Source organism: Leuresthes tenuis, unplaced genomic scaffold (genome assembly GCF_036924035.1).
Source record: "Leuresthes tenuis unplaced genomic scaffold, fLeuTen1.0.hap1 SCAF_7, whole genome shotgun sequence".
Taxonomy (NCBI): Eukaryota; Metazoa; Chordata; class Actinopteri; order Atheriniformes; family Atherinopsidae; genus Leuresthes; species Leuresthes tenuis.
Window position 1 is genome coordinate 7,134,540 of NW_027325361.1, and position 11,600 is coordinate 7,146,139.

Here is an 11,600-nt window from a genome sequence, read left to right on the forward strand (position 1 = left end):
AAGACATGGATGAGCGAGTTTGGTGTGGAAGAACTGCTGGTCTGCACAGAGTCCTGACCTCAACCCGATAGAACACCTTTGGGATGAAAAGCAGCAAACAGACCCACAGTATGATGAAACCTCCACCATGTTTTTATGTGGGTGTTCTTTTCCTTGTGTGCCTCATTTTGTCACCTCTAAACTCCAAACTTGAGTTTGCGCTCTGCATTAAAGATTATCCCACAAAAAATATTAGCCGGGAGTTTTCTTTTCTTTTCCATTATTATACTAGTTTTGCCTTTTGATTTTGCAACTGGTGTCACCTTGGTGTTTGCTTATGAAGCCCAATTTGTAAGGTTTGGTTTGGGACTGAAACCCCACCCTCCTGGCTAGATACAAAAAATAGATTTCAGCATGAAGCTGTTTTGATTTTGTGGTGCTTTTCCACAATCCGCACTAAACTACACAGGCTTCTCTAAGTGAGTATCATATCCTGATACTCTTTATAGTTTGTAAAACATCTTGACATTAGGAACTATTAAAACAGGAATTTCAATGTCTTTAGCATTTAATTTACCCTTTGGATTTGAAAAAAAATTCTTATTCTTCCAGGCAAACTGTTTAAAGCAAGTTCACATATCATTGGTTAATACAGGTAATTTAGTCAGAGGAAATTAAGGACAGCCGAGTTTAATTGGTTTTTAAAGGTAACTTTGAAGTAATTACCTCAATTCATCAAATGGGTCTTAATAAGTGTGTCTGATGTGCATTTTAGGTTTTTATTTCACATTACATTGTGCCTGTTTTTTCTGCTTCTTTTCTACTTCCAGCCCTAGAGCTGACAGAGCCCCCCCTACTTTCACATCTTAATGATGACGTTGCTCTTGCTTGTGAATGTACAAACAAACCTCTTAATACTCACCAGCATCGGTAGCTTAAGTAAACGTTATATTACTGTATTTTGAATGGCACCACTCCCTGATAACATATTGTTTGAACGCACTAAACCTGAGATTCAAATGTTGTAAACAATCTTAAGATGCCTCAGCAGCAGTAATAACCCTTTATTTTGTGAGAAAAAAACTCACATAGAGTAAAAAATAAAATAAGCAAAGCTGAACTAATTGCTTTACTTTTTATGTTTCTGCGTTAAAAGGATACTGATGATACGTTTGTGTGCAGTAGAGACAGACTGAAACAGAGATACAAGATCTGTGTGTATGTGTTTCACAGTTTGCTCTGAGCTGCAGTTACCAACATTAATCAATATAGTCATGAACAGTGGGTTCAAAGTGATTGCTCCATAAGTGTGAAACCCACAACAGACAGTCAAGACTGGTTTATTTTCACTACTTTTACAAAAACAAAGATAATCAAAACAGTGCTTACTGTGCATCCTCTTTAAAATAGATTTATCTCCGTTAATCTTTGTAAACAACTGTTGTTTCGAGCAGATTAAATAATTACCATTGCTCATTTAACACAATTAAGTAAATTAAATCAAATTAAGGTTTGCAAGGGTATTTGTTAACAATTAAAATAGAAAACTCAGACTTCAGAGGTACACAGATTTAACACAAAAAGAAGAGTAATGCTGACATAATTAACTGGGTATTGGTAAATTATTAATCCAGTTCTACCAACTGGATCAACAGATTTTCTTTCAGTACAGCATACCAAACACACAGTGACCCCTACTGGTGAATATGTTGTATTACATGCACAGAAATTGGCCTAAACTAACTCTAAAATGTAATGAGGTATCAATCAACATCTATTTGATTCACATAAGTATTGTATATACTGTACATATCTTTATATCCTACAATGACAATTTAACAACCCTAAATCTATGGTATCAATACAAGGGGAAGCAAGAATGACTGTTTTGACATTCACTCTTTTGTGTTCCTGAACCTCTGGCACATTCATTCACAAATATCTGCTATCTGCCAAGAAATAAACTTTGTCCTTGGCTCCATTTCAACATCGCTGTCCTGTTTTGATTCCAAAAGTCACTGCCTGGGTACAAGGCAAATACAAGAGAACAAACTTCATTTTAAAGCAGCTCTGCCTGTTAGCTCCTGTCCAGACCTTTGCCACCATGGATATATGCACATTTTTACTGCTATCCATACTCACTCTGCATGTGTATGGGGGAGATTTTGTACTTATGCCCATTGAACTTGCTCCTATCCCTTGTAACGATAAAGCAGTGGAGAAGCTTTCTCGTCTGGCTGTCACTTACATCAATGAGGATCGCACTGAAGGCTATAAATTTGCCCTGAACCGCATCACAAATGTCTACCTCCACGCTCAGGTCAGTACAGAGACAAATCCTAAGTGGGGTATGCTGCCTGAGGTTACTGTAAAATGCTTGCCTATCATTTGTGTGGAGGTGCTTTTTTTCTTTTCTTTTCCTTTTTGCTACTGTTCATGTAACAGTTTGCCATGGCCAGCCATAGCCAGTCTCCACATTTGATAAGATTTGTGTTTAACTTTAAATCATAGCTATGAAAACCACAAACAGATACATTTGTATGCAACCTCCGAGGATTAAAAACAACAATAAATACCTTGGTTTGCTCTTTTGCTATAACTGACAGCCACTAGCGCGTGCCGCTTTTAATGACTATAGCATTAAAACATGATTTTATGTCCTGAAATGAGAAGCTATCCCCTTTCACGCCTCATGAAAGAAGTTCTTTAGGACTGCAGTGCCTGTTAATAAAGTCCAGGGCAGTCCAGTGCCATGCTGCTCGGACAAACTGGCTTTATGAACTTCATGATGTCGTCTGATGAAGTGGTCTAACTGTGAGATAGATCACATTTTAAGAGGTTCAAATAAACTTCATGACCTTAACTGTTGGCATTTGTTTTAAGTGTTATGCTACAGATCAATACTGTTCAAAGTGTGATATGGAATCGCACAAAGATCTATAAAATTATATTTCAGGATGTACCTAAACGAAAGATGTCTGGACTCTTCTCACAAATTTAATACAATGTTGCTGCTTTGTTCAGAAACATATGTGCATTTGATAATAAAATCTGTTAACACATCCCTGTTTTAATACCTTTTTCCCCGTGACTTCTTTTTACATTGTGAACGTCAGGGCCCAGCAGGCAACGTGTATTACCTGGACTTGGATGTCCTAGAGACCAAGTGTCACACAGGCAGTCCGAAACCATGGAAACGTTGTGACATTAGACCATTCATGGAAACAGTAGGACACACGCTTACACAAACAAACACATGCTTTTTGTACTTGTCATATACCTGCGAGGATGCTTACTCACAAAGTATGCCTCACAGTGTGATAGGAGACTTTAGGAAAGTAACTTTCCATTTTGTAAGCATCTTCTTTTTTTGATTATGTATTGTTGTGGTTGTCTTTGTTGATTATAAAAAAATTCCACGGGCAGATTTTTGTCGCTGTTGTTTTTTTTATTTGATACTGAAAAACTAAACTATTTGTAGGCTCTGCAATATTTGGTCATTAGCAGGAGCAGAAATTGTGTATTCAAACTTAATTCTAAGCTCTCCACCAAAAACAGCTCTTTAACAAAGGAGCACAAACCAAAAATGCCCTCACATTGAAGACTTTGGTTCTCTCATTTTCAGGAAATGTCACTTCAGCCTCTAGCATAAAAGCTACTTTTGAAGCTTCCATTCAGGACATGATCAAATTCAGTTAGTAACAGCTCCACTAATCCATGGCCAAACTAAATAGCCTTGGGTTTTATGTCTAAACGACAAATGAAAAAATCTCAAATAGAGTGTGAGATGTGAAAAAGATTTATTTTTTTAAATGTTAACTACTTAGCACCATCTCCTACAGCAAGAGTGTTCCAGGTTCAACTCCTGACTTTGCATGTTCTCCCTGTGTATGTTTGGGTTCTCTCCGGGTACTCCGGCTTCCTCCCACCACCCAAAAACATGCATGTTAGATTAATTGGTGTCTCTAAATTGTCCCTAGGAGAGTGAGCGTGTCTGCAGTTGTTTGTCTCTATGTGGCCCTGTGATGGACTGGCGACCTGTCCAGGGTGTACCCCGCCTCTCGCCCAGTGACAGCTGGTATAGGCTCCAGCCCCCCTGCGACCCGACATTTGGTTTAAGCGAGTATAGAAAATGGATGGATGGATGTTAACTATTTATAACATGCACCTTAAGAGTACAACAATGAATCTTGCTCCAAAAAGTCTTATTGCAGCTTCAGATCTTTTAAACTGAAAAGTATTCCAACAATGCCACATTATTTTTGTCTCACACAGCTTCCTCAGGAACTGTGCCATTCGTTGAAAAATGTCTTTGGCTTTACTTGATAAAAAGAAAAAAGAGCCCTCTAGGTGTGAAGAGGTTATCAGTGATTTCTTTTTTTTTGTACCTATTAGTGTTGTCCAATATTATCAAGTCTTTGTAGAAAAGTCATTTGGATTATGCCAACCAGAAAGTTTTTGTATTTCATCACTTTTAGCAAATATCTGGAAACTGCAACACCACCATTCTGCACACACCAGAGGGATACTCCTACCTGTATAGCTACGACTGTGCTCTAGTGCCAGGTAACATCAATATACAGTCATAGTTCACACATCAGTTTGATGTATTTGCATGAAATGGCAAGGGCTCTTCCTGATTAGATTAAGAACAATTTTACAACGTGATATGATTGGATAAAAACAAAATTGAACCACAGTGTGTTATTACAGTTTATTCTTTTGTATCCTTAAATATTGCAATTGCTTAGTGCCATTAAAGGGCTATTAAAAGGAAATGTATGATTGAAAAGGCATGTCTCACTGTGGGGTGCGCAGTTTGTCACATACAGGTGTAATAACAATAATAAGGCAGCTAATTAATTACTCATCAGATACTCCTGTGTATTTCCCACTGTGACAAATCAAAAGTTGACTACGATATTGCAAATTGATTTCAGCCTGATCGCAATATATATATATATATATATATATATATATATATATATGTATATTAACATGATGCTTATTAATTATTGTCTTTCCTGCAAACCAAGAAATATTTATTTTAAAGATTCTGTCTGTTTGTGCCTTTTCTTGGGTTGAATTTTAATAGCTGTAATTTAATCATTTGCAGGCCACAAACCCCAAACACATCCTAAAAGATTTGTTTGAGTAAATGAAATATACCTAAGGGGTTCAAAGGTTGCAAATGTTTGAACACAATCTGTATTAGATGTCATTTAAATGCACAAGTTTACCAAATCCTCCTCCGGTTCCTGCAGATCCTCCAGAAAAGCTCCAACAGACCTGTCCAACATGCCCCCGCCTCCTGATTGTAGACAGCCCAGAGGCTGCGACTGCTGCTCAGATCACCCTGACATCCTACAAGAGGCAGTCCACTCTGGGTGCAGGACTTGGAGTGAAAAAGATTACTAGAGCTGCAGCACAGGTGCAGCTATGCTGCCTTAAATGCAGGCTGATTTCATGTAGCAATAACATACTGAATGCTATCGTTGTGGTAAAACTGCACTTAAGATTAATCTCTGGGTGTCCATGAGCGGACAATACAGCAGACATTAGAGCTAATGTTTGACAGATGAAAACCATTTCTGCTCATCAATAATAAAAATGTTATAGATACTCAAGACTCTGGCAAGGTTCTGAAGGATTGCTGAACATACTTTAGATCTTATTTTATTACTTGACTTAAGTTTGGGAAATTAATGAATAAATTAGCTGATCATGTGCTTATTATATTTGGATAAAAAATAAAGAAGAAAAAAAACAAACTAAAGAAGATCATTACAGCATCATCATTAAACTACACTCTATCTCCTCTGCTGATGTCAACATGTTTGTTATTACAGGACGTGCCAGTTGAAGCTGTCTTTGTGGAGTACACAGTCCAAGAGTGTCCAGAGGGATTTACAGAGAGAGGCGCCTGCCAGCACCTCAAAAGCAACACAGAGGTACTTCAGCACAAGTCTACCAGACATACTGGTCATGTACAACTGTATGATTTAATGCAAAACATGATTTTCCAATAAAGAAAATCATGTTTTTTTGGATTACATGATTGAAAGGCTAACATTATTTAATGATAATATTATCATTCAGAGATAAAATATGCCCTTAAAATGGCCAAAAAAAGGCCTTTTTGCATAAAGATGTATAATTATGTTACTCGTGCATTAAGTTCAGCCAATAACTTTACTCAATTAGAGTTAGAAAACAGTCATAGTATGGACTGCAAAACAATGATTTTACAACGTGATCGTATCTTCATGGACACCGTTTTCATACTTCACATTCAGTTGGTCTTATTAACGCTAGAGGTCACTTATTCTTCTGATGTCATTGTAGATTGTTTCAGCCTACATTTGCTAGCGCCCCATGGAAACAAATTATGACAGTCTATTGATAAAATGGCTCATCTTCCTCTCAGACTGCAGGTTTCTGTACAGGATCTGTGCATGGAAACATGAACAACCATCCTGATGTCCAGGTGTCCTGTGAGATGTTTAAAGTACAGGTACAGAGAAAATTAAGAAATGTTTATGACTGTTTAACCAGACTGGCAACATTATTAAATCAGTAAGTAAGATGCAAAGACAACTTTTACATTTAGTATGAATCACTTCTCACAGCAGTATTGTGAGTTGAATACGTAATAACAGACTTCCTGGCCTGGATTTGATTAATGTTTCAGTTTGTGTTTTGTTTCAGATTTTACAAAAGCAACTCTTGCAGTGATAATTTTAACTCGTTGAATATTTGAAACTTGTTATCTTCTATCATATTGTACATGTTGTACATGTTTTTGTCTTCAGATGTGTGTTCTGCTTGTGTGTGCTTAAATGGATCTGTGATATTTAAAATTGTATGCTTCTGTGCTGTAATTATGTTTTCCTTTTTAGAGCTGTGGTATGTAATGTGATATTGTGTGAGATTCTTTTGCAGCTAGTCAACCTGAGCTTGTTACAGCATAACTGTGATGTGGTCTGTTTGTCTGCAGAATGTGGATGTGGTCCAACCAGTGGAGCCACAGGGTCATGACCTCCCCCAAGAACCTGGGAATGATCTACAGCCTCTTCCCTCTGACCCACCATTGACAACTGCCTCGCAGCCAGTACCGTTTGAGCCTACAGCTGCCCCCATTGTGCCCTCAAACCCCCCAATTGTTGTTAATCCTTCTGCCCCTCTCTCCTCCTCTTCCAGTGAGTCTGACGAAAGTCTAGTAAATCAGCAACAGCACCAAACAATTACAAGGCCTTTTGACTCATCCTCTGAAGAAATCGGTGGTCCCGTGGCTCTGCGTCCACCCTTTAACTTCCGCTACCAAAGGCGTGACCGTAAAAAAAGACAGGCCTTGATGGAGACCTCACATCCTTCCTCTTACCACCCAATATTCCTGTCTGATTTCCCCAGTGGACCCTCTCCTTTCCGATCCTGTCCTGGTCCAGCTCGATACGCCACAGTGTAACTGGTGCTGTTCTGCATTTAAATCCATGATTTAAAGTATGATTTACCCAGTGAGATCCTGGACCAATAAATGGCTCTGACTTCGCTCACTGGAGGCTAATAATAATTTGTGCTAATGAGAGGAATGCTGTCTTATTAACTGGCCCTGAAATGACCTCTCAGCTGTACTGTAACCATGCTCCCAAAGCAACTCATACACGTATTTGGAAATGTTTTGAAATATTAAAAAAAATCATAATAAGACCACTGTGAACTATTTAAAGACAGTTTTGCTTTTGACGTTTTTAGGCTAAAGCCTTTGAACACAGGATGTGTAGACACCAGACAAGGGCAGCAAGCAGGTTGAAAGGGATCTATTGCAGTCCTAAATAACAGGAGTTAGTGTTATAAAGGAAATATATATATATATATTATATATATAATATATATAATATGACACGGTTACTCAAAAAGTAAGTCGCTTGATTTCATATAGACAAAATTTGCTTCACACAACCTGGAACCATAGACTATCTATATCTGGTGCATGTATTTTGCGCACCCGGACATGGAGAGACACTTAATCTCAAACTGGGAAATAATGTTACAGCTTATAACTAAAAGAAATGGATAAATAAGATAGTCCAAGAAAGTAGCTCACATTTAAATGAAAAAATTGTTCAAACAGCAGAAATGAGGCTTTCAAGCCAGGATCTAGCCTAAGCGAAAGACCGAAAGCGAATAAATCCAATAAGATTTTGGTTGCTGGCATATGGGTGAGAGGAGCAGAGGAGATGGAGAATGAATCAGACAGATGGGAAGCCATAGGAGTTGGACAGCTGAAGAAAATTAGGGTAACAGGTAGATGAGACACTGTGATGTGTGTCACAGTTCAAAAACATCCATTGTGATTCCAGAAAGTCACAAGTAGGCTAATTAAACAGAAATAGAGTGTTAGCAAAATACAGTATACCATATGACTTTCACAGCTCTATTATTCTTACTATTATCCCACCTAAACTGGTGACACCCATATAAAGCAACATGATTCTTTTTTAAACAAATTGTGTTTTCTAAAAGAGAAAGAAGTGTTTGGATCAGTGCTCGAGGCATGATGGAGACACTGCAGTCCTCTTTTCAAACAGTAGGTGTCACTTCTAAAAAAGAAATACTCTATGAATAGCACTAAAATCAGTCATACAAGAAGTTTAAAGTTTCTACCATTTTCATCTTTTGGTACACACATTGTAATATTAGTATTTCTTTTTTTGTTTGATTGTTTTGGTAGACTTCTGTTTGTTTGTGTGAGATCAAGCTTTTAATTAAATTCGGCGTTGTGTTTGAGTAAGTATGCATTGTTTTTGCACCAACAAGGGAACTCCCAAAGAGCTGTAAGCTGAACAATTTTAATCTGAAATGAGAAGTGATAGGCCTACAACAGACATAGTAGGTAAACAGTGAGTAACAAGTCTGACATCAGCAAGTATACTTAGAATATCATGAAAAATTAATATGATCTAAGCTGCTCCAGAAATTAAGTACCCTTGCCACAACCCAGTTATGTCAAGCCCCTGCACCAACATGGCCACAGCAGACCTTAGCCCCTCATGCTAGACTATAAAATCAACCTGCAAGTTCCCAGTACCAACCAAACCTTGCCAGACCACAGCCCAGATGCAGACCTGCCCTCTTCCTAAAGTTATCAGGCCCTATCCAGAAAATGGCCCCTAAATAAAAACTTACAAAGGAAGAAAGACAGAAATTCTAACTTACTTGTTAAGCAAGTGCTGGAAACAGAAACGAATAAGGTGCACTTCAGCAAAATTCTGTTCAACAAAAAGGAAATCAAATGGGGGATCTGAAGTAAAATGTGGATCTGTGAAAAACAGGACAAACAAAAATATCGGATGAAAACGATTGCTTCTGCCTTTTATGTGTGGAGCCATTCTTAATGAGGTGCAGTGTGTGAGGGGCAGTAAATGGGACAATATTCCTGCATCCCAGGCCAGACAATTTACATCTGCCAGAATTGTAACTCTGAAATGAGTATTACACATGGAGTATTCTTAGAAAAGGGTGTTGGTTGTTTTTATTTACTGCTATGTGTTTGTTGTTTGGATTTGTATACCGATGTTGAATTTGGTCTAGAATATGAAATGGGAAAAAGAAAAGTTGGTGTGTGTTTACTTGTTATTAATGAAATGTGACAGCTTACCTCACACCTTAACTACACCATTCCTGGCTGGATATAGAATAAGATGACTCGTGAAACCTTTCAAAAACTGATATCCCTTTTTTCACCCACTCAACTGAAGAGCACAGCTGTTCTTTTTGTTTTTTAAAATAAATCCATATATATATAAGAAACTCTGACCGCCAAGTGGAATTCCTGTAAAATCACTTCACATGCAATCTCACCAAACAAATTCATCCAAGTATGGTACAACCTAGACTTTAAAATAAATAACAAACCATTGATACTAGGTTCATGGAATTTATGCACATCTGTTTCATCAGGGGTCACTTTTACATGGTTTGCAGCATACAAGCCTCCCCATCTGTGTGTCTGCTAGGAGATGTCTAATCAGTTGATCTGTTCACCAAAGCATGGAACAACCTATAATCTTCCTTAACTGGACAGACAGACACAACATTCCAACATCACAGTGGAATCTTATAATTAATGATTATATCTCCACAGAGAGATAAATGACACTTTGAAATAATCATCTATACCATTTCATAAGCTGTGACTGAATGCAAAACAACAGTACAACAACCAGGGGTCAAGACAGGATTTGGGCTTGGCACTCAGATGTGTAGGACCATCCTCTGACCTCTCTTACCGCCAAATGTGGATTTGTTTCACCTATTAAATATGAAGCAACTGTCAAAAGCTCAGTATATCATGAAATACTGTGACACTTTGGCAGTCTATCTATGGAGTCAATTTTCATGCTCAATTGCTCTTGGATGGTCAAGTATATTCAAAGACCTTTAAGTCAGATTCAATGACCTTTAAATCAGGAGATTATGTCTGGCTGAGGCACAGCAAACCCCTCAGGTCAAGACTCAACAGTATGTCTTCATTTAAAGGACAGCTGAACTCTCTCTGATGACAAAACAATCCCTGTTTAATGGAGTGGACAGATGGTCTAAAACATAAATGAAAAAGGGTAAAATAACTATCATAATCCCCATATCTTGACATTATGTGTCTCAGTCATACTCATGTGATCAACATGCAAGATCATGGTGAGAATGATCATAAAGATTTTAATAATTAGGACTCCATAAAGGTGTCAAAACATTGTTTAAGCATAATTTATATATTGAAAAGTATAGCTTACTTTTCAGAAAACTCAAGCACGTTCATTATTACTGAGCATGTCCCTCATCACATTATTCTTTTTCTAAATATTTAGCTGTATAAGATTTTTTCTTCTTGGTGAGGATCACAGTATTTTCATCTGACTTGCCACATTTGATGATACAATGAGGTCATGAAACTTCCTTCTTTACCACAGGCAGCTGAAAAACAACATGAGCTGTGTCACACCATATGTCGGGTGGAATGTTTTGTAAAAAGCAGACATTAAAATTTTAGATTTCTTGACTTTGAACTTTACTTTTATGATATATATATGTAAAGTTACCCACAAAAAAGGCAAGTATATATTTTGATATTTCTTAGACTTAGACTAACAATTTACTGAACTACATCTATGGCTCTAACCTGTTGTCTGCTTTTTATAAGAGACCATAGATAATATCCCATTCTGCATTTACCCCCCCCCCCCCCTTTTAATTTATAATAGGTTCAAGTGCCTCATGCAGTTCATGAATACGAAAATTAATTTAGCGCATTGAAATATACCTTTTGTTTGGACTTCTTTAGGCAAAATGGAGACGTTCATTTATTTGTCCGATATATTTATCTGCATATATAAGGTGTTATTTTAAGTGTAATTCGAGCGGCAGAGGTCGGGAGAGACATTTAATTGTTACTATTACGATTACCCGTGGTAACTGCTGCTGAATTGATTGAGATTATTATCCATGCACTGCCGCTTAAAATATGACTTGATGGAGATTTACAAGTTTGCTGCCCCTCCCTAAACGCCCATAGTTAGGTCCTAAGCAAGATGTGACAAAACTTCCCATGGCTCCTGAAGGCA

The 11,600-nt window shown here is 37.6% G+C and overlaps 2 protein-coding genes across 2 annotated transcripts in view; one reads left to right on the forward strand and one right to left on the reverse strand.

Moving 5' to 3' along the window:
• The window catches only part of cunh1orf52 (chromosome unknown C1orf52 homolog), a 156,587-nt gene that overhangs the window by 37,977 nt on the left and 107,010 nt on the right, over window positions 1-11,600 (reverse strand). The gene's annotated exons all lie outside the window — the stretch shown is intronic.
• On the forward strand, window positions 2,000-7,532 carry LOC140311623 (fetuin-B). Its single transcript, XM_072389050.1, has 7 exons — window positions 2,000-2,299; window positions 3,096-3,206; window positions 4,458-4,545; window positions 5,244-5,410; window positions 5,829-5,930; window positions 6,407-6,493; window positions 6,977-7,532. Exons 1-7 carry the CDS (start codon window positions 2,084-2,086, stop codon window positions 7,442-7,444), a joined length of 1,239 nt encoding a protein of 412 aa, XP_072245151.1. The 5' UTR covers window positions 2,000-2,083; the 3' UTR covers window positions 7,445-7,532.